We start from the raw sequence: 25,547 nt of genomic DNA on the forward strand, positions 1-25,547 counted from the left end.
CCCTGCACCCTGGAAACCCCCATCCTCACCTCCCCAGCGGTCACACGGATCATCACAGATGATTATTTTCTTCCCATGCCCACCCAAAGACATTTTTCTAAACCAGTCCCAGAGCTGAAGGCCCCGTTAGAAACCCCTGTCCCTCCCCCCATCCTGTGAGTTTTACTGAGCAGAAACACGAAGGTAAGAGCAGGAGGACAGCACAAACTCATCATCCCCACCACAGCTAAGCTTCGCCATCCCAACCATGCGGATCAGGAGGCCATGGCATTCCCACGTCCCCTTCTGCGTACCAGAGGCAGGGAGGGAGGGAGGATCAGAGGTGGCTCTTGGACATGACTCTTTCTTTCTCCATCTTCATTGTTTAATTTTCTGTGTCTTTCCTTGGGGAAAACCCTCTGTCTTTGCTCCCACTTCAGAGGTGTCGCTCCCCAGGAAGTTCAGTCCCTCTGTGTGTTTTGGGGGCTGGTTGCCACCGTTGCTGTTTCCCTGGCTGGGAGCTAAGAAGCACAGGGGACACCTGGCAAGGAAGGGAGGCTGCTGTCTGGGGTGACGTGTGCTGGTGTGGAGAGGGAAGGGAGGCTGACAAACAGAACATGTGAGAACAGCAGGCAGGGAGGAGTCCAGCGAGTGGCTGACATGCCCTGGGTGTCTCAGGATGAGGTGCCACCATGAAGTGATGGGGGGTGGTGGTGACTGCCTCAGACTGGCTGGAAGCCTCCCTGGAGCAGAGCCCCTCACACACCGGCCACCTTCTCTGCTTTGGCATCTCCCTGTCTCCTCATCCTATGGCATACGTGCTCAACCACCTGGAGATACCACTGCGGGACTCAGCTGCTAAATTTAGAACAATTTAGTTTTGTTTTTTTTTTCCCCAACAAATCTCTCCGTGCAGAGGGAAATGCCTGACAAGGAAAGACCTCTTCTGGCCTTTGGGTGAGTCACATCACTTCTGTCCCTCTGGGAAGGGCTGTGTCCTCCTGAGAAGTTGTCAACTACTGCTCCTAAAATCCTGTCTGCTGCAAGGGCTCTGTGGCTGTGGGTTTCCTGTTAGTCCAAAGCAGCTTGCTGTTCCAGGGATGCCAGCAGCACCCAGCAGGTCACTAAATTTAGCATAGAGTCCCACCTTCAGAGATTGCCTGAGAGCCACTTGTGACCCTTTGTGGAATTTTAAGGGCCAAAATAAAAGGAATTTCACATCTTTCCTTGAAAAACCATGGTGGACTCTCAGCCACAGGCAGAAGGACTCTACCCCAAAGTGATATAAGGTTACAAGGGAGGTTAAGGTTATCAGGGAGCAAAGGGAGAGGAGAAGGTGAGGGCTAAAGGTCATGGCTGTGACCTTCCCCAGGAGCTGCTCAGGGTCCTTGTGCCCTAGGGATGATCAGCAGGACAAGGCCCTGCTCCAGCAACGCTCCTTTCCACAAGACTTCAATAACTGCTCCACGTTACCTGTCCTTTTTACTGGGAGCTTTTACTGGGAGCATCTCCACCAGGGTCCATCCCCGGCACTGGGGGGCACACCACAGGCAGGAGCAGGAGCCTGGTTTGTCCCAAGGAATGTGCAAAGTAGCCGTGGCTGGTTTGGGAGGGGAAGGTTATCATGCATTTAATGAACCCTTCAAGGAGAGGAGAGAGTAGGAGTGGTGGGAGATGGATGGAGCAGAAACGGAGATCTGGAGGGTAGAGGATGGGGATGGACATGGCCAGGTTTGGGGCAAATTCTCACCAGAGGCTTTGGCTCACCCCCTGCTTCTTTCCACCCAATTTCTAGGCCCCATAAATGGCAGATCCCTTTCTAGGTGGTGTAGGATGCCCCCTCGGGTACTGGATAAGAGTAGAACATCACCAGCTTCACTTGCCTAGGGAGTGGCTTGAATTCTTGCAGCAAAGGGAAGGTAAGACATGACATTCTCCCCATAATGCTTCAGCAGCAGTACTTACCAAGGCCTCTGCTCCCCTTTAGAAATGCCCTCTCCATGACTTTTCAGTGCCAGGAGGAGGATTTTGTTAGCTGGGTTATCTCATGGCCGGCCTGAGGAGGTTTCCCTGCGTGGGGCACCAAGCTGGTTGTGTTACAACTGCCTGCTGCCAACCAGGGTTTGGTTGGTCACTGTGTTAAGAGGCCCAAAGGGCTCACACTAAAGCTACTTAATTAAAAAAAAAGAAAAATCCACCCAGATTGTTGAGCTTAAGTTGTGTAAGATGATGTAGAATCGGCAGCCCCTGCTCTGAGCATGCTGGGAAGATGGACTGAGGGGACCATTTCCCAGGGACATGCTGGGAGCACACTAAGCCTGTCACTCCCCGGCCAGCCCGTCCTCCCTCCCGTGCATGCAGGGCAGGGCAGGGCAGCACCCCAAAAAAGAGACCAAACCATTCCCTGGACATGGCTGCACAACAGAGCGTTGGTGCTGGGGGGAGAGGCAGGCGCGGGCAGGACGCCATGGGATGGGGAGAGAGATGGAGACACGGACTGAGAGAGAGGAGAGTGATGGAGAGCTGTAGGCAGGAGGGACATGAGGGCTGTCTTGCTGCAAGGTCTCGAGCATTTAGCCAGAGGCGTTGATGTAGAGCTGGCTCTTGAGGATGTAGTCAATGACGGGCTGGCAGAGGTAATCCACGACGTGTCCGTCCCCGTGCTGCAGCGCCAGTCTGGGGGCATGGGGAGAGAGAAGGGTGTCAGAGCCCACTTGGGTGGGTCAGGTGCCCCTGCAAATGGAGAGGCTGGCTGGGGACAGCCTGCTCCCCTCTGTGTAGTGGGCATAGCCCTGCTTCACCCACCTGCTTTTGGTGGAGCTGACAACTGACATGGGGTGGTTTGAGTCATCCTTCACCACCAGGATGTTGTTCTGCAGGGGAAGGAGGAAAACAGGAGTGAAGGGATGGCTTGAAAGCAGATATCTGCCCCTCCATCCTCCCCACCCTGCAGTGTGGTGACCCACTGCTCATCCCACCCATCAGCTGAGAGCACCTCACCCTGAGATACTTTGTGTCCCATGGCAAAAGTGTCCCCCTGGGCAAACAGAGACTGCGAGTCCCCTGGCAGCCTTCGCTGGCCACACGCACTCACTTTGTACTTGCGGAGGATGGAGGAGTGGTTCATGATTCGCTCGGGGTCTGCTCCATCCCGGGGCACCACCACGATCCCAAACTCCCCGACGATCACCTCCATCTGCGAGCAGCACAAAGCGTGGAGAGCTTTACAGGCACCCCTCACAAAACCTGCCAGTGTCTGCCAACCCCACCCTGCCCTGTGAAAGCTGGGCCACGGTCTGCAGAGAGGTGGGGAGTGATTTTGAGGCTGTGGCAACAACCTTTGGCAGAAACATGGAATTATGTGGTCAGCAGTAGATCAAATAAAAGGCACAGGGTTAAATCCTTTAGTAGACGTTGAGGTCTGGCTTTGAGGAGAACTTGTGGCAGAAGGAGGTGACAGTAGAAGAGGTTGCCCAAGGAGAATGTGACCTCTGCCTCGCTGGAAGGGTTCAGAGCAGGATGGATGTATTAGTCCTGACAGAGGTCTGGGAGGATTGTTCTTCCAAGGTGGTCTGGCCAAATTTGCTACTGCATGGGGACCACTCATAGTGCTCACACTTATCTCAGGTGAGACAAGTCAGGCTAACCCAAAAGAGCTTTGGGTCAGCAAATTCAGGCAGTAGGAGCCTATGAGGAGGTGCTGCTGCAGAATGCATCGTCTGCCTGTGCTTTGATGTCATCTCTGCATCCTTTGTGCTGGGCTCAGGGCTTGGCTCATTTCAGTTTTTCCAGCCCTTCAAAGGAGATGCCTGCTGCCTAAATGCTTTAAAAAGTTAAAGATTGAAGATGTGGTAACAGATTTTTGAAGGCTGAGAAATTGAAGGAGGGAGGTTTGTGTTGACTGATTGGTCCAATGAGGAACCAGGGGAGCCCTCATAGCCAGCACAGCTCCAACTGCTGGGAGCAGCTGAAGGGTCAGCAGCCCAGCCCCTCTGCAGGGCTGGTGTTCTCCCATGAAAACATGGCCTCTTCCAGCAAGGACCAGTAGTTAAAGATGTTGATTTGGCTCATTAAATCAATGTTTAATTCCTAATATCTGGACCACTCCTGTAAATACCTTATTTCCTACTTGCATACCTCACTCTGCTGGGATTGGTTTCTTCCAAGGGACAAGGAGTGGGAGCGCAGCCCTTGGAAATGCCTGGGGACAGGCTTACCCTGCCACCCCAGGTGACATCCTCTGCATGGACAGTAAACAGGGTACAGGGCTTGGGGCCATGGAAACCCTGTGGAAACGTGCAGGGGAGATGACAGGCTTGGGATGGAGGAGGCAGTGGAGATGGTGGGCACAGCTCCCATCATCCCAAGGGGCCTGGTGGCTCCCAGGAGCACTGGCTGTGGGAAGCAGGGAAGGAGGAGCACGGAGGGGTGCCTGGCAGTGGTAACTCACATCTGCCTCATTCCAGAGGCCAGGGATGCAGAAGGACTCCAGCAGGTCGCTGCCACAGAGCAGCAAGATGCGAAGCTCTGGAAAACAGAGGAGAGAAACTCAGAGGTGGGAGCACAGGGGGCTGAGTAGGCACACTGCCCCCTGTCCCCCAAATGTGAGGGTTGGCTTTGCAGCTCAACAAGAAAATTGTGCTGTGGGAAGTTGTTTTCTGCTCTAACAGGCTCATAAAGATTAATTTATTTCTTCAACTGCTAGACAAAAGCCATAAAACCCCCTGGAGGAGTGAAAAGAGGTGGCTACATGGGAAAATGCTTCCCTGTTTGGCATTCCCAGGTGCCCAAAGCCTTCAGTCTCTGCATGGTGCTCAGATGGCTGTAGTGCCAGGCTGTACATGAAAAGGGTCTCAAAACCACCAGCAAGCTCCCCATGCAGAGCTCTGGGTGATGTCTGGTGGGGCTAAAACCCCTAAAAGCCTTTAGAGTGAGGGGCACCATGGCTGGTCAGGCAGCCAAAATCTCTCCTGCTGCTGTGCGAGGCTCTGCAGGGCTGCAGGCAGTGCAGGGATGGGTGACACCACCATGGGAGGCCAAGTCTGATGGCACCTGAGGCCACTGTCCAGACAGGATGCCATGGCAGGTCTGTGCCAGTGTTGGAGCTGTGTCCCCATTGCACACTCCCTTATTTCAGGCTGTTGTCTGTCACCAGGACTAGGTTCAGCCCAGTTAGAGCTGTTTTCTGTTGCATTCCTTAGCCCCGGTAGCTGGCACCAAGCTGAGATGATTCTGTATCTGCCAGAGCTGTCCTGCAGATGCTCCAAGTCATGCAGCACTGTCCCAGAGGGGTGGGAGCAGTGTGGAGAGGGGCCGTGTACTCACCGATCTCCTCGTATCTCATCACTGTCCCCAAGTTGGCATTTTCATCTGAGAAAGGGCAGAAAAGAGAGGTGCTGGTGCCCAGCCTCCAAGAGGGGTTGGGAGGAAGGGTGGGGAGTGGATGTCTAGAGGTGATGCTGGACATTTCCTCTACATACCCACGAAGGTGAAGCGCTCCATGGGCGGGCGAACACAGCAAATCCGGCTCAGGCTTTCTCCCACCTTCCCCAAGATCTTTGCTAAAGGGGAAGAAGGAAAATTAATGGGAGAGGGGCTGTGTGATTAACCCATCCAAGAGCTTCAGCCACCCTGGTTCTGCAAAATGCTCCTGTGCCTGGGTGTGCAACTACTCCCAGCATCTCCCAATACCTCCTCTCATGGTCTTAACTCCTGAGAGTGCTCCACTGTGCCTCGATGGAACCAGCTAAAATCATGAAGAAAATTATAAGATGTCCACTTTTATGGGATTTGAGTAATTTTCCTTCTTCTCAGCTAATACCTTTATGGTCCACATCCCTCTGTCTTGTTGGGAGTCCCACTACATCATCTCCTGCCCGTTCATCCCTTGGTACCAGGTAGCCTCTCCTTTTGCTGGTCTCACTGCCTGAGTGAGCTGAAGTCTGGGGAGATTTCACAGCCATTTTAAGCTGTTCTTGCCTTCTGCCCCAGCCGTGCTGGATGCTGACTCCTGCATCACACCCCTGCCCCACCCTGGACTTGGTGCACCAAGACTGATGAGACACCTGTCCAAAAATGAGGTGATGGAGCACTGTTCTGATATTTAGCAGCCCTGGCTGGCAGGTGGGGGGTAAGACATCATCCCTCTCTTCCCCAGGCCATGGCCACCTACCCGCGGTGGGCTTGCTGGAGACGCTGTTGTTGTTCTGGTAGATGTTCTGCGAGGACTCGTTCTGGGGCTGGCCGATCACTGGGGTGATGGAGGGTGTGTTGACGTTGGAGAGGATGCAGCCAGTCACTCTCTGCAATCAGGGAAGGATGTAGTTGGAACAGTATCTTCATCCCAGCACCCTCACCAAAACCTTTCTGACCCTGTAACAAGCCTCTGCACACCTGGTTCAAGGTCATTTTTTGTGACAGGTACGTCCTAGCCCACTTCAGGGTCCCCAGTCCCATCTGACCTCACCAAATGGACCTGGGACTATCAGGATTATCCCTATGGATAATGACTTGTGTTTATGTGGTATCAACTTTTTTGTGTGGGCTAGCAAGGAGCAAACACATCCTCTTCTCCTCCACCCATCCCTGCAGGAGAAGGAAGGTATCCCCAGCAACTCCATGGTTCCAACACCACAGTCCCTGGATGCACTGGACATCCTGCTGGGCTGGCTAATGCTATTCCTGTGCCTCCTGTCTGGGCTGTCCACGAGCTTGTACAATGTTCTTTCATCCATTTCCTATCTTTGGTTTTCTTCCTATATCTGAGTGTACCAGCAGCTCTGCTACCCTTGCCCTTGTGGTCACTCAAGGGTAGTCACCTTCCTCCTTGGCTTTCAGGCCTGCCTGGAATTATTTCTCCTGGGGCTGTGCTCCCTGGGGGCTTCCCAGATGCTGAATTTTCCTGTCAGGTCTCCCTGGGGACATCCCAGATGCTGAATTTTCCTGTCAAATCTTTCTGTCAGGTTCATACAGTACTTGTGGCTCAGCTGGTGAACAGGGAGGCCCATCCACCCCTCTCTCCCTCAGGGAGGAGGAAGCAGGGTGTCACTAATTATGTGGTTTATGCCCACCCCTGCTTTGCCTCTGCCTTAAGCCCTGCTGCCCTCCTGGTGTTCCTGGGTCCAGGATGGCTGCTGGCTCCAGCTGGAGGGCTCCATTTCCTTCCACCACCAGGGCCCAGACCTCGAAGCAGCTGTGACAAGGTCTCACCCCTTCCAGGTCAGGATCTCACTGTGTTCCTGCAAGTCTTCTGGCTGTCAGTCTCTGATGTGTTTTGATTGTTGACAGCCATGAGCTGTGGAAGAGCACCCCCACCCTGCCCTCTCCCCACTCCCTCACCCTGCTGCACCCACGGCACCGGGGCGTCCTCACCTTCATCAGGTCGCGGTGGTGCTCCAGCACACTGCAGGTGGTCTGCCAGGTGTCCTGGTAGCACTCCCAGGGGTCCACCCTGCCATAAACACCACAAGACAACCATGTGGCTCATGGGCACTGCCTGGACCTCCTGCCCATGCCACCTCCTCCCCACTGGGCTGGCCAGCAGTGCCATGAGGGGCCATCATCGATCCCCCAGCTCTGGCATGGGCCGTGTCCTTCCTCCAGCCCTTCTACACAGCAATCCCTGACAGCTCTGGGGACCTCAGTATGTGCCTGGGCATCTTTCCAACTAACCAGCTTTTGTTTGGCTTGGATGCCACCATGTGTGTCATAACCCTCTTCCTGAGGGTGGTCCAAGATGCTTCTGGTGTAACTTCAACCACCAGATGTCACATGGCAGTACTGGGAAGGTGAAACCCTGCAGGCTGGTGCTACCTGTGTGGACAGGGTGGGTGCCACAGCACAGGGCTGCAGTGAGCCGAGTGACTTTGGGTATCACCCAGCCACCACAGGCTCAGTGAGGGGCTGGAATGACTCCCCAAATCCTGAGGGCTCCCTTGAAGGGTAGTGCAGCCCTCCTCGTCTGTCCTCTGCTGGACTGGGAGGGGAAGGTCTCTCATTTTTAGTCAAGCTTGGGCTGGCAGATATTCATCCTGGAGCTCTGCCGGCTGGTGGCCTCTCCCTTAGCACGCAGCACTTTTCCCCCGCGGTGCAGGGAGGGGGCAGGGGCTGCTGTGCCACGGCAGTGCCAGCTGTGCCACCCACCTGATCCAGTCGGAGGACTGCACGGCCAGCTGGCACATGGTCAGGCGGTGCCGGCTGGAGACCAGCCCCTGCACGGGAGAAAAGGCGAGAGAAGAACTGTGAGGAAGCCTTGTGCTCTGGCCAGCCTGGGCTTGCACACCCTCCTGGGGCAGAACGTCAGGCCCGCTCGTGTGAGACAGCCCAGGAGGATTCCTTCCTGCTCACAGAAGTTTATTTAAGCTCCTGTTTGCCGGAGGGGAGGAGTCTCTGCCGGGCTCAGCCCGGGCTGTGTGCTTGGCTGGTGAGATTTGCTCAGCGCTGCCACTCCCAGACCTGTGCGCAAACGGGGCCAACGCGAGGGGCTGGTTTCTTGATGAAATTCCTCCAGCTTTCAGGAGACAAGTGAGCTCACTCCTAATTTGACAAGTGCTTCTAAAGGTCACTCTTTGCATCATTTCAATCCACCCCCCCCCAAAAAAAAAAAAAACAAAACCCAAAAACAACAAAACAGTCCAAATTTACTTTGAAATAATTCAAACTAAAACCCCCCACTTAAGGCATTAGCACCACTGCTGTTTTGGGTAGGAATGTTTTGCTGCGTAGTACTTTGGCTGATTTTAGAGTCTCACTGCAGTTTTTATCTAAAGAGCCAGAGGTTTCATCCTCTCCCTCCTCTCTGACTCTTTCCCAAGGTGAGGAGCTGCCCCAGGCAGAAGAGGGCCATGAAGGGAGCACAGGCCAGGCAGTGCTCAGCCCTGATTTCGGAGATCCCATCTCACACGGAGGCAGAAGGAGGAACTGGGGACCACCCACCGTTTTCCCATAGGAGTCGTGCACGGGCGAGACGATGCCACCGATGACAATGAAGCGGCCGGTCTTGTGCAGGTAATCCCGGGCTCGCTCTGCAGGGAGGACAGGGAAAAGGGCGGAGGGGGATTTAGCAGGAGCCACTGAGCCCTGCAGCACCACGGCAGCGCCAGCCACGGCCCGGGCAGTCCCTCCACAGCTGCCCAGCTGTTGCACCCTCCCTGGCCTGTGTCAGCACCGAGTGCTGCCCGTGTCCAGACTGTGCTGAGATGTTCAGTTTCAGGCTGGTATTTCCTAAAGCTGGCATTTGAGGATAAAAATTATGACAAATTGCCCAACTCACCTGGTCTCCTACATATCTATCACACCTATTGAGACAGTAGCAAGGGAAAAGGAGATGAAAAGATGCTTAAAAAACAAAAACACAGGTAAGAACGATGAGCCATTAGAAAGATCGTTTTTTCTTCAAGTGGAGGATCTAGAAAATATTTTGGATTTCCAAATAAAAGGAGCATTTCTGAAACCTAGGTGGTGATTTCAGGACCATCAGCCATCCCAAGATGTCACTGTGCATCACATCCTTCAGACACTGAACTCAGCATCCAGGCACTGCCTGGGGGATGGTGAGAGGCCCTTCCTGAAGGGGGGGTGTTCCCAGAGAGGCAGTGGCTGCCACACCCCTGAAAGTGTCCAAGACCAGGCTGGATGAGGCTTGAAACAACCTGTGTTAGTGGAACATGGCTAGAACAGGATGAGCTTTAAAGTCCCCTTCAACTCAAACTATTCTAGGATTCTAAGTCACTAGGGCATTTTTTTTCCTCCAAATTTTGAAATTTCTGCTAGGGAATATTATTCAGTTACTGTCAAATAAAAGTAAATTAAGGAAATATAATTGCCATGGACCTTTTTCCCCCCCTCAAGGGCATTGAGCAGCCTCAGGCCTCTGTGACAGCCTGTGGGAAATTTGCCAGCCTCAGTACAGCCTCTTCCTCAGACTCACCTGAAATTCTCACTCTGGCTGCCTTCCCAGCTCTTGTGCCTTGGACACACCAGCCTCCAGAGAGGGAAAAGTAGGCTTAAATCATTTGATTGGTGCAGGGAGTAAAATCTGATTGCCCGAATTGCATCAAAATTATCCTTCCTGCCCTAAAAATCCCATGAGAGCACATGCAGCAAAACACAGGGTTTGGCTTTTTTGCACAGGCAGGGAGAAGTGGAGATTGATGGATCAGCATTTACCTTTATATCATAGTGCAATTTAAAATGCAAATTAAAATAAAAAGGAAATTCCCTAACAAAAAAAAAAGCTGTTGCGTTTTAAATGAACACATCCTTTGATTATTTCCTAATTTGCCCTGACTTGATTTTCCTTGTCAGAACAAGATGACAAACACTGATCTGTCCATCTTCACGTATGGCCTCTTCACAAAGTTAGTCTTTCAGAGGAGAGGAACTCTTTTCCAAAGGTTTTTCCTGGCCACCAGTATCTCAGGGGCTGTATTTAAACAGCCTGGCACCATCTCCACATCTTCAGGCCATGTGACCCATGATGCTGGCATGTCATCTCAGCTCCAGCTTCCAGGAGCTCACCCCAAATATCCACCAGCACCTTCTGCCTTAATAAAACATTCCTTCTGCAGAAAACTGGCACAGGATGCCCAGAGAAGTTTTGGATACCTCATCCTTGGGAGTGTCTAAAGCCAAGTAGGCTGAGGCTTGGAGCAACCTGCACTAGTAGAAGGTGTCACTGCCCATGGCATGGGTCTGAGGGGTTGCTGATGGCCTTGCAGCACTCAGGGAGGGCTCTGCTGCTGGCAGGAGAGGGGTGCTGCTGCTCTGTATTGCCATCAAAACTGCTCATTTGGGGTTTAACCTGCACAATCTTTAGAGAAACCTGTAAAAATGAGGCTGCTTTCTAAGCTGGGATCTGTATTTCCAAGAACTTGTTGTCTACCTCAGAAATACCACATATAATTTAAATATGCATGGAAAAAACAACACATTTATTGACAATTAGATCCCTGCAAGGGAAGTATTTGGGCAAAAGTGGGCTAAGAAGCAGCAGTATAGTGTAGGGAATGGGAAGACCTGTCTCCTGGCTCTGTTGTGCCCTCAGCTTGCAGAGCACCCTTTCACACCCCAAACTGCTCTGTTCTCACTTGATTTTGGGGCAGAGCACATCGTTTGCTTGTGGGGCTGTGCCCATCAGGAAACTGCAGTCTCACTTGCTCATACAGCTGTCAGCTAAGCCAGCCCTTCACAGCTACCCACTTCAGAACAAAGCCCTGTAAAAGGATTGCATTTTCTTAAATAACACATCAAATCCTGTTTGCAGAGGGGCTGTGTCCCTGGTAGGGCTGGCATGGTGACAGGAGCAGCTGCCCTTACTGCTGGGATGGTGGCAGAGGATTTGGGGCAGGGGGCACCGTGGCTTCAGGGTGGCACAAGAAAGACTCTGAGATGTTGGAGCAGGTCCAGAGAAAGAAACAGAGCTGGGGAAGGGTCTGGAGCAGCAGGGGTGGCTGAGGGAGCTGGGTGGAGGCTCAACCTGGAGAAAAGAAGGCTCATGGGGCACCTTCTGGGTCTCCACAATTCCCTGGGAGTGGAGCCAGGTCAGAGACAGGCTCTGCTCTTAGGGAACAAGGGACAGGACAAGAGGAAATGGATTTAGATTGGATATTGGGAAAATTTTCTTTATGTAAATGGCCCCACCCCTGGAGGGATTTGAAAGCCATGTGGAGGTGGCACTTGGGGACATGGGTTAGTTGTGGCCAGTGCTGGGTTAAGAGTTGTACTCAATCTAAAGGGTCTTTTCCAACCTAAATGATTCCAATATTTTGTGATTCTGAAATTGCAGTGTTAGTTTGCAGCATCTGCACGTCCTCACTGCAATCCTGCTGCTGTGTTTAAAGCTCATTTTTATAGTTTTACAGTTTGAATCTCCTTAGACTGATGCACTCTTCAGTGGCTAAATGAAGAGGGCAATAACCATCATAGCTAAGCCTGTCCTGACATGTTAGTTCATCAGGCCTTGAGTCCTCCCCACTGCACAAGGCCAGACAAAACTGCTTTAGCTCTTGTAAGAGACCTCGGGGATGGTGGTGGCTCATGGCCCAGCCTAGCTGCAGTGCCTCCTGCCCTGGTGTGTGCCCCTGGCACAGGAGGGAGGTGTGGATCCCAGCAGCAGTCGCTCCTCTGCGTTTCTGGAAACAGGATTTGGTGGGTCATGGCTTCAAACACTGTGGCTGCTTTGATCTTGCAGTGCTTGCTCCAAGCCCTCAGGTGCATGTTCTCAGAAAAGAGCTTTTTCTTTCACAAAATTTGTTATGCCTTTCATTTAAAACGTGCTGCTTGTGGGGATCAGGTTCGTGGTCTCCTTGTGGACATGGCTAATGCCAAAGACACTGCAGTAGCTTTGTATTCCTCTTCTCAGCCTTATTCCTTATGTTCAGCTGTCTGCAGCTCCCAACCTTCCTTCCCTGCTTGTACAAAGATTTTTGCCTGAGGAAAAGTAGATTTTGGTCTGAAAAGTCCTAAGTCTTTGTCGTCATAGTTCCACTTCTCTGACAATTAGTTGGGTATCTGGCCCATTTGTTGTCGTGGAGCTCAGCCCTCTGTCACAGCTTCCCATCCCCTTCCCAGCCCATTTCCTGCCTGTTGAATACCTGTGATGTCCAGAGATCACGGCAGACCACAGCAAACCCCCTCTAGCATTTTCGTTTTCTACGAGCACTTTATATCCTGCCACACCAATGCAGGGATGTCAGCTTGTAAAAGGAGAGCTCATTCCTTTTCTGGTATAAATCGTCTGTAATGCTCCCGGCAGCCTGGATGGCTTTAAACAGTGTTGACATAAATAACCCCGGGGTGATGGCCCTGCCAAGACATGCATTAGCCCCCTGGCAGCCTACTGTGGGACGGGAAGGCTTCAGCCATGGCTCCGTGCCTGGCAGCTGCTGGGTGACCATGGCCTTGCTGTGCTGGGGAGGGAAGGGACAGGGGTGGCACTTGGACCCCTCCCAAGCACTGGTGACACTTTCCTGCTTTCCCAGCCCTGCAAATGCCTTCAAGTATTTTTGTCTCTGCTGCTTTCCCGAGAGATGGTGGTAGGGAACAACCAAGCAGAGGATGTGCTCCAGGGCTACAAAACTGAAAAGTGGTGGCTTTGTTCAGTTTGAATGAAAAATAGCACCCCACTTCCCCAATAGGAAATCAGTCCTTATTTAAGAGATGTTTCTTTTTAGAGGTTCTCACTGTGAGTATATTTAATCGCAGTGTTTGGGTTCCTCTGGCACTGCTCCATCACCTAAATTGGCGTTAATGAAATCAAATATTCCTCATGTTCAATTTTTCAAGATGTAATTTCAAATTGTATTTGCTTTTCCTTTGTACCTGGTTCATCTGCACCCCTAAGACTTCCTTTTTTCTAATTTTTTTTTTCTTACAGAGTAAAGCCACAGGCCAGCTCTGATTTAAGCCCTTCTCTCCACAGAGGATTGAAGCTGCAGCTTGCTCACACTGTGCCAGCTCTCTGAAAGCACACACAAGGTAGCACGGAGAAAAGAAAGCTTTGCACAGCCTTCATTGCATGTCCTGAAAGCTGGGACAGAGAAGTTGTGCAGCCACAGGTGATGGGGAAGGCAAAACTGTTTCCCAAGTGTCTCATTTTTATTTTGAGCAATTTGGCCTCCGACATCCTTGGACAGGAGGTGGGACACAGCCATGAGGTGCCAAGGGCAAGGGAGGCACTTTCCCACTGTCTAAAATTCCTTCTTCTGCAGGGGAGAGTGACCCAGATACGCCAGCACACTTTGTTTTATTCTCCATCTAGCAGCACTGACAGGACCTAAATGGTCCAGAGCTTCCAGAGCTCAGTGTGGGCAAGGAGCCAGCAGTTACTCCCAGTCTAATTGAATGATGTGTATGGATATAGATATAGATATAGATATAGATATAGATATAGATATAGATATAGATATAGATATAGATATAGATATAGATATAGATATAGATATAGATATAGATATAGATATAGATATAGATATAGATATAGATATAGATATAGATATAGATATAGATATAGATAGCTATATTATGGGAAGACAGTGCTGAAGGCAGTCTTGCCCCCGATCTATTGCAGCTGTGTTAATTACTCAGGAGTGGAACAGCCCTGCCCTCCCAGCTATGGGTGTGATAAAAGAGTGAGTTTGATGGTTGGAATCAGTTGGGGTCTGCTGGCCCTGCTGTGAGGAGGAAGGGACAGCCAGGGTTAGGTGGCTGTGCTAGGGACAGAAGGGAGAGAGCTGGAACTGCTGAAGGAAGAGAGAAGAAGGAGAGAAAGAGGCAGAGCTGTGTGGAGCTGCCTGTGGGAGGCTACATAGAAAAGGTATGAGCAACTTTTAGATAAGGTGCTGATGCTTGAAGAATTCTTTGGTGTCAATTGTGCCTCCTCTGTTGATAGACATTTTTTTTAAAAGCCCTCTGGATGCCAAATCAGGGATGTATCTATCAGAGGTGTCCTTCTCCCAGAGCCCAGCTCTCCTGCCTACCCCAGAGCCTTGTTCTGGGTCCCAACCAGTGTCTTCACCCACAGTCAGATCTTGGTTAGAGCTGGGGGAACTATTGGCATCTCCCTTCTCTGGGCTCCCAGAAGAGACATTTCTATTAGAGGAAGCCCTGACTGTTTTTCCAAGAGGGGTCCCTCCTTTGGGAAGAAGCAGGAGAGTGATTTTTCACCATGGGGCAAGCCTGGGGAGATCCCTGTGACCCAAATAGCCTGTCCTACCTCAGCTCAGTGTCTCTTAGACAATTTCTGTCTGATTCCCAGGAGAATTCTGATTGGTAGAAAAATCCCATTAAGCCCCCTAAAGCTTAATGATTTTAAGTTCTGAGTTAATTGCTCTGTTATACTTTCCCCCACCCCATTAGTCCATAGAAGTACCCAGGCACTGTGGAAATAACAAATATCGGAAGGGCTTCAGGTTTTGCTGCACTTTAGCTTTATCAGCTTTTCATAAGTACAAAAAAAGCACTGGCCACCAAATGCTTCAAGATTTGTGGTGGGACCAGAGGCTGTGAAAGGCCCTGAGAGGTGATGGTGCAGGACCTGACCCTGCCAGCCCAGCCAGGTCCCTACCAGTGTCCAACCCAGAGCCACACAAGTGATGACTAATGACACTCATGCTATCCTCATCTGCTGACCACTCCTAGCTTCAGGCAGAAAGGTGAATCTAGATGTTTAAAACTAAGTAAGAATAATAGAAGTAGGAGACTGAGTCACAGTAAGCTGACCTAGAAATAGCAGAGCATTTTCTGGAGCCCCAGCTAGATGGGGCTTGGGCAGGGGACCTGGCTGGTCCCAGGGAATCTGGCTTTCTTCTATGATGCTGTAGAGGGACAACCTATTTGATATAATTGAAACTGAAAGTGAAGACATCCTATTTCCCCCTCTTTTCTTAGAAGTGAAGCATTGCAAGGGTCAGTGTGACTCAGAATTTACACAGGAGTCCAGGAAGAAGAGCTCTCAGGTTCTGGATCTCGAGAAGGAGCATCTGAGGAAAAGCATGGCAAAACAACCCAGGCCAAGGTGCTCTTCCCTCCTCTAGCTGCTAATCCTGCTGCAACAGAGTGGGAGGGAGCACACAACGCCCATCAGGTGAGCAACATGAGGAGAAGTACAGAGAGCTGCTTCTTGAGTTGAGTGCCACCAGCTCCTCCAGGCAGGGTCTGGACCTACTTTTCTGTCAGAAAGATGATCAGCACAGCGCTGCCACTCTCTCCACTTCTACAGAGAAGCAATATAACTTATTGCTTGGACATCTCCACTGTGGTATTGCAGGGAGAGCAAAAATGTTCTCAATGCTGTGCTGGATCTCACCTGAGGTGTGGGCAGCTGAGTGAGCGGACATGTGAAATACCTTCATGAGGTTTTCAACACCCAGGGCTACTGCCCAGGTATCTTAGAGGTCATGAGGCTAAAGAGGTACGGGAAAGCCTCTAATGAGGTAAAAGCAACTCTTACCAGATGGTTGGGATGGGGCTTGGAGCAACCTGGTCTAGGGAATGGTGACCCTGCCCATGGCAGGATGTTGTAACAAGGCGATTTTTGAGGTATCTTCCAAACTATTCTGTGATTCTAAAAATGGATGAAGAAGAGGCCTTAACCTAAAGAAGGTTTTTTGAGCTGTCTTCTGCAGGAAAGCACTGAAATTACTTGCTGTGAAGCCCTTGGAGAAGGAATAAGCATCTCTAGGTAAGATGATTTTCTGTATGTGTGATCTTGAAGTGCAATGGGAAAGGTCATACACCTTTCCCTGTCTGGTGCATTAGCTGTCACCCCACAAATCAGCAAGAGCTGTCCATGGTGTATTGTGGTTGAGGGGAGAGAGTTTTCCTGTTCTAGTGTAATATTTTCCTTGTTTGTAGGAAGAAATATGCCAAAATGTGGTTTTGCAGGTGCTCAATGTAAAATGCCCCTCTGAATGCCAGGATCTACTTAAGCACTAACCAGGGCAGTTAACATCATTGTGGCTGGGCTGGGGGAAAATAGTCAGAGCTACTTTGGCTGAAATCTGTCTCTCTTCTGGGATTTTTGAGGCTAACAGCTCTCCAGCTGGTGTAAGGTGATGTAACATGCCACCCACAGTAAAGCAACACCAGTTTGTGGTGTGAATTGGCACAGAGCTGGCATTTTGTGGCTGTATATCAACTTCGATGAGAGTCTAAATATCAGGAGCAAAAATAAACTGTTTGGCAAGCAAATGGGAGGGTATTCCAGATAGTCCCAACTTGCTCCACTTTGAAGTGATTTTTGTTTTCCTGGGCCCATGGACAGAGCCACATAGCAAAAGAGTAGCAGCAAAAGGCAAGATTGTCACTCTTCTGCCATGGTTTTATACGTCACTTTCATCAAAATGTGGATAGAACATCCAAAATAGGACAGGCACCTTAATGTACATCCCTGGAGAGGTCTCAGTCCCCATCTCAGTCAGGGAAATTGGTGTCACACAGTGCCTTTAAAAAAAATCAAGGGGAAATAAAACTCCAACAGATTTCCATGCTTGTTTTCCAGTGCCCTAATTTCCCTGTTGAAACACTCTGTTTGTTTTCATTTCCAAGCTGTTGTAGTGCATCAAAGGCAGTGCTTTTTACGCCCTGGCATGTGCTGTGCTGCTCCTTTGGGCTGGCATGCAGCAAGATCACAATCCTACCAGGAGAAGAGAATTCATGGTTCTCAATTCCCCAGGTAGCAGAGATGAGGAGCCCTTGCCCAGCAGCTCTCTGCTGGTCTTGGGCTGCCTCCCCAACGGGCTGACCCTGTGTGTCTGACCCATGGCTTGCCTTTGCTGGCAAAGTATCTGAAGATGCTGACCTTGTCTGGGACCTGTGTTGGCTGGACCAGGACTGTGCAGGCAGAAGACATCCCACCTACAGAGAGGCAGGAAGGCTGGGGGGTGAGGGTGTGGGGTGACAGAGCCATGGCAGGATTTCAGGCTCAAGGTGACACCAGAGGGATGTCACATTCCCTGTGATACTGCAGCTATGTATCAATGAAACCCTGTCTCTTTGCAGACCCATTCCCAAGATCCCATTTTCCCCAAAAAGAAACATCAGCCCTGTCTTTGCACAAAGCAAAGCCACCAGAAGCACAGTTATGTGTTTAAGCATCCCTAACCCAGCTTGTCCTGGGAAATGTGGATTTTCTGCTTTCCCTTGCCAATGAACCACAGAGAAATGTCATCTCCTCAGGGAAGGCTTAAGTTCAGTTAGGGGCTGTTGGATTTTCAGTGGAATAGAAACCTCTGTGTGCAAGTTCTTCCTTGCCTGGCTCAGAGATGGGTTCTTCACTCATCCCATGGGGACCTCCTCTGCCTGTGCTTCCTATTTCAGCCCTGAAACAGACTTATCTCAGCTAATCTTCTCCTGAGGCAAGCCCTACAGTGGCTTTTGGAAATGCATACTTCTAAAGAATCTAAGCATTGCTGTTCCCAAATATTGATGTAGCAAATTTCTGCTGTTATGACCAAGATACATCTGGTGGCTTGGGCTTACAGAAGAGAACTAGTTGATGCTGAAAAGGGGGAGGAAAAAAAAGTGTTTCTGAGCCGGGTTGCCTTTTCCAACAACAATTATGTTTCAGTGGAATGAGATCTTGTGCCTTGGCCCAGGTTTATTTTTGGGGTTATGATGGGCACTATTGACTTTCTCCACACAGGGCATCCTGAAAATCTATCCCTGCTTGGCTGGGCATTGGTGGCATCACGGAAAGTGCTTGGATTGAGGAGTTATGAATAACAGAGAGGGCATGCTCATGTCAAAATCCAGAGGTGCCCTGGCTTTGTCTCTATCTTATGCTGATTTTTCAGTCTTGAGAGGTTGTTGGGTCTTCCCAGAGCTGCTTTGGCTCCCTGGTCTGAGGTGGAGGTTAAGGTTGGAGGCACTTGTGCTACACTTCAACACAGGTGGATTTCCTGGCTTTGAGGGCCTCTTGCAGCCCCCCAGCTTTGCTGCCAGAAGGGCTTTTGGAAACCAAACAGTGCAGAGGTGAGGATGCCCATTTTGGGCCATGCTCAGATGCATGGAGATCAGCACAGTCATGACCCACTGGCCCCCATCACTGTTGTACACAACCCACAGCAGCCTGCCATCAAAAGGATGTGGCTGCCCCCTTGCAGCATTCAAGCAGTTAAATGAGCTGCCCAAGGTTACATGAGAGACAAGGGCTGCTGGTGTTTAGCATGCAGATAATTGATACTCTTGGCATTGCACAGGCTGATGTTAAAATGCATCAGAGAAGACAGTGCAGGAGGTGAGAGCATCACAGTGAGTGCAAACAGTTTTTAAATAGATGCAGAGCCCCTGTTTCCTCCTTGAATGAGGTTGTAGGACTGGATTTCTCGCTGCCAGGTTTGTTTATAGTCGGTGGAAGTAAAAGAAGGTACGTGGCGTGTTTTGGGAGGTGGCATTATCATAGTGCCAACTGTGATGTCTTAGAGATCGTAATAAATCCTGCTAAATATTTAAGAGCTTATAAATGTTTTAATAGAATCCGTGAATAGTTATTGATGGAGTTGAGTCTCATGCTCAGTAAAACTCCTCCTCACTCTGGGTCAGGAAGAGGAGATGCTTGAGATGCAGGAAGCTGATGACAAAGGCTGTGAAAAATGAGTCTGTATGGGATGCAATGATGGGAATGTGGCATCGACTGATACATGACAGTCCCCAGCAGAGCATGGGTGCTGCAGTCCTGCCAATGCTGCTTTGTCCTCCCAGCACAGCACCCAAGTGTCTGCAGTTTCGGTGTGTTTGGGGCAAGTGCTGGGTGTGGAGGTGTGTTTGTGACCCAGCCACCGTGGCACCAGGGCTGGGCTGTCAGGGGATGCTGCTACTCTCTTGGCCCTAGGCCCAATTTCCCTTCCTAGACCCCTTGTACTGAGGAAAGGTTTCGGCTGTTTGCTGTGGTTTCAGCGGCTTGACTGTCAGTGGAAGCTCCTGCGCTGTGTCACAGAGGGATGAGCAGGGATGCCGCAGCCCCCCGTGTCCGATACATCACCCCGGGTGTTTTACATCACCCCGGGTGTTTTACATCAGCCCTGCCCTGGCTCTGTCCCGGACAAGCCATTCCCACTGAGCAGAGCCCGGCCGGAGCTCGGGCAGCCTGTCCGTGCCCGCAGAGCCCCACTGCCCGTCCCGCCCTATCTATCCCGCGTTCAGCTTTCAGCCCAGGATGAAATGGAGCAGCCTCACAGGGGCCCGCACTTCTTGCTCATGTTGCAGGCAGCAGAGCAAAGTCTCTCTCAAGCTCCTGACAAGCTTTTGTTAGATGGAGGGGGAAGGAATTTTGCTTGCGGACATTTGCCGATGTGTTCCTATTTAAGCAGAGGGGAAAGGGTGAAGCTGTCACGCCGCTCAGGCATTTCTCCCAGCTCTGTCCCGGGCAGCGACGCTCTCATTAAACTGCTCTGCGGTCCAGTCATCTCAATCAAATAAGGAAAAGGGATTTTTGAAATTCAGGATATTAAAACAATACATCGTTAGCAAAAACGTCAGCTCCTGGCTCTTCATCCCTCTTTACTTAGAGAACTCCATCCTTTCATCTCTAATCCCTTGCCATGGGATGCAGTAGCCCTCAGTGCTGCTTCTCTACAAGGATTGCAGTGGATAATCAAAGAGCAACCTGCTGAGACTTTTAATTGTTCAGGTTTTCCTAAGAATCGAGTAAGAGGGTTTTATGTTTGATAGCAGAGTGCTCTTTCATTGTTCTCCACCAGAAATGGTTTTTACCCAGCTGTTGGTTGGGATATTAACTCTCTTGCATATAGGGTCTAAGGAAAACTTAATTAGACAAAAAGGGAAGAAGAGTGGGGATTTGCTGACTTTCAGGATTCAGGCTATTTACAGGCAGTGTTTTTCTGTGCAAGCCCAGGTCCTGGGCACTGTTTGAAATGAGGTAGGTGGACAAACTCCATGGTCAAGCAGGTTTACAATATCTGAGGTACCAAAACTCCCTATGAGAGGGCCACATCTGAATGAAATCTCACAAACCTCTTCCTCCCAAAGAAGCTGAGCTGGAGAAACCCATGACCCTGTAAATCTACAGGCAGATGATACAGATTTGATTAGAATCATCTGTTTGCCATCAAGTGCTTCATAGTACCCAAAAATAGCTGTAAGAAAAGCCAAGTACCTGTGACTGAGTCAGACAATATCCCAATTTGGGGGGGCAGAGTTACCAAACCTGCTGCCTCTGAGACCAGCTCTGAACATCCTCATGGATCCCAGACTCCACATTGCTGGAGCTTGTGGGCACTGTGCACCCAGAAGGGAGGAAGGAACGCTGATATCTTCCTCTGCTAGAGGGGGAAGGCCCCAGTGAAGCTCTGCTACTTGCAGGCTGATAAGCTGAGGTGGGAAGGGGAATTAAGGGGTCATCCAGTCCCTGGAGATGAAGTTGTTCTTAGAGCTGGGTAGAAATAAAACTGTGGTTGATGAGTAAGGCTTTGTGAATGAAGCTAGAAGTTTGCATGTGAAAAGAATGTATTGTGAAGAATTTTAGAATATTTAAAAGGCAAGAAAAAAGTGTCCAAAGTGCCAAAATGGGGGATGTGGGCAATTCCAGAGGGGTCTTTTATTCTACAATTAAAGAAAAATTAATTTTAAAAAATAGAGAAAAAAATCATTATCAGAACACAGCACATTGATCAACCAGATACCATTTCACCCCACCAAAGTCCTTATTTCAGTTTGAAGAAATCATCAGAAAAAATCCTCCCATTCTCACATATCCACAGGACAGTATAAGCCCTTTCCACTGCAGAACCTACAAAGAAACTGCTCTCAGCACCTTCCTTCCAAATCCAGCTATTTGTTGGCTCTGTCTCCAGCTCTGAAACACCACGACAGAGAACCTGGAGCCCCTGACCTTGTCTGGTGTGGTGATGCCTTTAATCCCAGTATTTTACCCAAGACCACCTTCAAAACAAACTGTATTTTTTTCATTGAAAAACTTTGCTTTTAACGTTGCTCTACAGGGCTGCCTTTTGGTTTTCAAGCTCTGGACAGAGTTGTATTAGGGCTCCCTGAGCTGGGGCCACATGGGGAAGTGATTTAATTGTCAAAGCAAGCACAAGCTCGTTGTCTGGCAGAGCGCCAGCATGGGCTTTGGTGTGTTAGCAGAGCTGCACGGATTAGGTTTTGCTTTTGACATTGGTGCCTTGGCTTTTGTCCTTTGGGTGGCATCACTTGTGTGGGAAGGAAGGAGGAAGCAAACTGTGAGGAAGTCAAGATGAAGAAGATGCACTGTAGACAGCAGACCCCACTGCTGGGTGTCTGTGCCACTCAGTGTGTCCCAGTGCTTCATGCTGAGATCCAAAGCCAGTGCAGGGATGTCTCAGAGGTTCCCCTCCTGAGCTGCTGCAGGGCAGGAGGGTTAAACAGTGGCCCATGCTCAGTGCTCCTCTGAGTGGCAGCAAGGAATGAAAGTGAACTGCTCGGGGTTTGGTGTGTGTTGGCCAAGGTGAGCAGGTGCCTGCATCAAACACTGGTGGGGGTTTCGCGTGGCTTTAACGCAGGAATCTTATTTTTCTTCAGTTATTAAGGCTTTTTCCTTAGGCTCTTATTTTTCTTTTCAAAACCTCCTTAGGCTATAAATGAAGTTTCATTTTGGGTTAAAGGCCACCAATGTTTGTGTCAAGCTTTGGAAACAAACTTTGCCCCCTCTGTCCTTCCATCTTTCCTCCCCACCACAGGCATCCCAAACTTTTTCTCACAGCCACATAAGGCTGGAAAATACAACGGAAATTTATGATTCAGAACACCTCTCAAAGTGCAGCTGATACCACAAATAACTCAGTGTTTTCAGGACCATGTGGGTGTTTGCCTCATCCCCTTGGTAGGGATGGCTGTACATGACTGTGTCTCACCTACTTTTTTGTTATATGTTATACATCTTCGGCAAAGTATTAATTTATATGTATGATATTCATTTTGTATACACAGACACGATTCAACCTCATTTGGGGAGCCCCAGTGATCCAGAATTATAACTGGCAGACAAAGAGGGGAGCTCTGCTGCAGTAAGTTCAGCCACTCACAAGGTTGAGTGGTGGGATGCAGTTTCAGATTTGGGGCTGTAAGAAGAATCCCAGCTTTCTGGAATCCTAGTGATGAGTCTTAAATTCATATGACTGATGGAAAGAATCACTCAATGGGTATCCTTCCCCCACTAGAAGAGATTTCCACATAATTAACTAATCTCCTATTCAGGCAAAAATCCTATGGGAAAAGGTTGGGGTTTGGTCTGAATAAAACATGGTAAAATCCACACTGATAAAAATGGTGGTTGACACACAATGGTGTATTTACAGTGGTATACCCGAGCAAATATTGTTCTTCCTTTTGGCTTAATTTGTGCCGTTTGTTAAAGAGATAAATTGTCTCTGTGTTAAACAAAAAATCCTCTTATTAAGTTCTCAACGCTCAAATATTTATCTGAATGATGAAGACAATATTTTTGCTCAAATTCAGCTGTTTGAAATGCATCATTTACGGGATAGAGCACAGTTTTGGTTGGACTCTATAGTGCAGAGCTAGAAGAGTAACACAGATTTTGTTTGAGATTGCTATGGCTTCATAGGATTACACTTTTAGACTTGGGGAGAAATGTTCCTCAAACAAAAATGATGAGGGATTTAGAAGCTAAATTCTGTGTCCTTTCCTCATGGCAGTCTCATTTGTCCCTATCAGGTATCTCAAGTATTGTATTCCAGGAGCTCTACATGATGCATCTATAGAAAATTTCCACATCAAGCCACTGCATTTGAGCTAAAACCTATCCTCCTGAAAGATGTCTGAGTGTTCATTTGCAGCCTTCATGTGACAGAGAATCCATCAGGTACCCAGGTACGTTCTCATATTACTTGATTACCTTCACTCAAACCCACACAACAGATTTGTAGTTTGAAGTGGTGTGGGATCCACTCTTGGCATTTCACCAATACTTATTCTGCTGAGTAAAGTTGCCCACTTCCACCACATATCACATATTCCTGCCCCAAGTAGATCAAGATGCCCCCTAACATATGTAAGGGTGGATCTAGACTGACCCTCCCTAGTCTCCTGCCACAAAACCTGGCTTCCAAAACTAATGTAATTGTTGTCATTGTTCCTCAGAGAAGGGTTTTGCTAATGCTGTACATGAAAATAATACAACCTTTCTTTTTCTGCATGATATTCCCCTGCTCATATCTACAAGGATCCCCTTTGCTGCTTTATTTACAGCACCACACAGAGTTTGCATTCAGTTCGCTGTGCACAATCCCCCCTCAGTCCTTGACACCACTGCTGGCAGAAGACATTTGCCTTTTGTTTATATTTGATGTCCCTTCTTCCTTGCTGGACATATGACTTTGCCTTTGACTTTGCTGTTGAACAAGCCCTTTTCATCAAAAAACCCGAGTCAGGCAGCACAACTGACTCATTACCAGCAGGAATTGCTATTCTGCCCACTTTGGGGTCATGGCCACTTTTTACCTTCAGGGATTCTATATTTTCTTTCACATCTTTGATAAAGATACGGAAGAGTACTGAGCAAAAAGAAAATCTTACTGCGAGTCTATAAGAACATGCACTGCATACTAATATCTCACTGATCCTTATTTTCTAAAATGCATTTTGTTACTTGTTGTTAGTCCTTTGAATAAGGGGTGCATGGATATCTTTAGTGTTATTTTATCAAAATAAAACTAAATGTGAATTACAGGAATCTTTTTCATCAAGTCCCAAGTACCTGTAATTTAATTTAATAATTGTTTTTGTTTTTAAATAGTTCCTCTTGATCCTTGTTGGCAATTTCTTTTTGCTTAAGGAATAAGATTATTTTTTGTAAAATTTCAAACATATTGGTGTCCAGGCCTACATTTTGCTGGCACTTATGAAAAGGAATAACAATGTGATGCTTTGCATCTAGAAAACCATCATTTTCTAATATGCAACATTTCTGATGTGCAGCACATATTCTACAAAAATAAGGTCTGATGCAAAAAAACCCCAAGCTGATTTCAATTATTTTTATACAGTTTATATATTTAGAAACTTATATACAGCTTTTAGAAACCCCAGGGATGCTTCTTCACTGGTAGCACAAGACCTTCAGCATCTGCTTGCCAGGCTTTAATCTCCTATCAGACATTAAGGATGAATCCTGTCTCTGCCCTCCAAGGTGGTCTGCAGTGGACACTTCACCCTCACAGGACTCCTCCCAGGCCAAGGGAGCCACTGTTTGCACAGGCATTTCCAGGCATTTTGAGTTTCACCCAAACAGTATTTATGGCATGTCAGACTGCCTTTGATGGAGGCTGCCCTTTCTCTCTCCCTCCTTCCCTCCCTCTTTCTTGCCTAAGCAAGCTGTAGCAGTGATTCTTGCATCCCCATGATCTGGATCATCACAGGGACGCTCGGTAATACCCAGCATCTCACACAAACATTTCCTGTGCTTTCCACCCAGTATCAATCTAATGGTTGAGTGCTCCAGTATCTCCATTAAGTGCCTGTATTTTTGTTGACTTTTGCACCTGGCTGTGGCTGCTTGGCTCTATCTCCTCCCTGGTCAGAGGAAATGGAAGTGCTGCAGCGGCTGCAGTCTCGCAGACCCGAGGACGAATAGCGGCGGACAAACAGCGCCAGGACCGGCCCCGGGGGCTGCGGGGCGGCAGCGTGAGAACGTGAGTGCAGAGCGGGGTCCCGGCCACCCGCGGGGACAGCCCCCAAGGACTGGGGACAGCTGCCGGGGATGGGGAGCAGATCCGGGAGGCCCGGGCGGTCCCCGCCCGCGGCGCCTTCAGCACCAAGGCGGCGGACAGCGCCCGGCCCCGCCGCGGGCCCCGGGAGCGGCGCTGCGCCCCCAAACCCGCCCCGGACCCCCACGACGCCCCCATCCCCACCGGGGGTGCGGCCCCAGGGCCCTCCCAGGCCGCCCCCCGCCCCACCCCGGCCCGCCCCGCCGCCGCGGACACTGACCGAACATCTGGATGTGCCCCTTGGTGATGGGGTTGAAGCTGCCGCAGGCCAGCAGGATAACGTGGGTCTTGGTGGTCTCGGTCATGGTGCGGCCCTGCCCGGCCCCGGCGCGGTGTGTGCTCGGT

The 25,547-nt window shown here is 49.7% G+C and overlaps 1 protein-coding gene across 1 annotated transcript; it reads right to left on the bottom strand.

The window, feature by feature from the left end:
• Window positions 1-800: 800 nt before the first annotated feature.
• Window positions 801-25,547, bottom strand: NMNAT2 (nicotinamide nucleotide adenylyltransferase 2). The gene is made up of 11 exons (XM_063407744.1): window positions 25,423-25,547; window positions 8,914-9,002; window positions 8,122-8,189; window positions 7,351-7,429; window positions 6,152-6,281; window positions 5,460-5,540; window positions 5,305-5,349; window positions 4,430-4,506; window positions 3,074-3,175; window positions 2,785-2,852; window positions 801-2,655 (listed from the first exon to the last, which is right to left on the bottom strand). Exons 1-11 carry the CDS (start codon window positions 25,505-25,507, stop codon window positions 2,553-2,555), a joined length of 927 nt encoding a protein of 308 aa, XP_063263814.1. The 5' UTR covers window positions 25,508-25,547; the 3' UTR covers window positions 801-2,552.

The sequence above is a fragment of the Prinia subflava genome, chromosome 10 (assembly GCF_021018805.1).
Source record: "Prinia subflava isolate CZ2003 ecotype Zambia chromosome 10, Cam_Psub_1.2, whole genome shotgun sequence".
NCBI classification, from domain to species: Eukaryota; Metazoa; Chordata; class Aves; order Passeriformes; family Cisticolidae; genus Prinia; species Prinia subflava.

Excerpts from the sequence above, each read along its gene's own strand:
- NMNAT2 (XM_063407744.1), bottom strand. The coding sequence starts at position 25,507 with ATGACCGAGACCACCAAGACCCACGTTATCCTGCTGGCCTGCGGCAGC. Across the intron at positions 2,853-3,073 it reads CCATCCTCCGCAAGTACAAA|AACAACATCCTGGTGGTGAA; the intron begins GTGAGTGCGTGT and ends CTTCCCCTGCAG. Across the intron at positions 2,656-2,784 it reads GTCAGCTCCACCAAAAGCAG|ACTGGCGCTGCAGCACGGGG; the intron begins GTGGGTGAAGCA and ends CCATGCCCCCAG.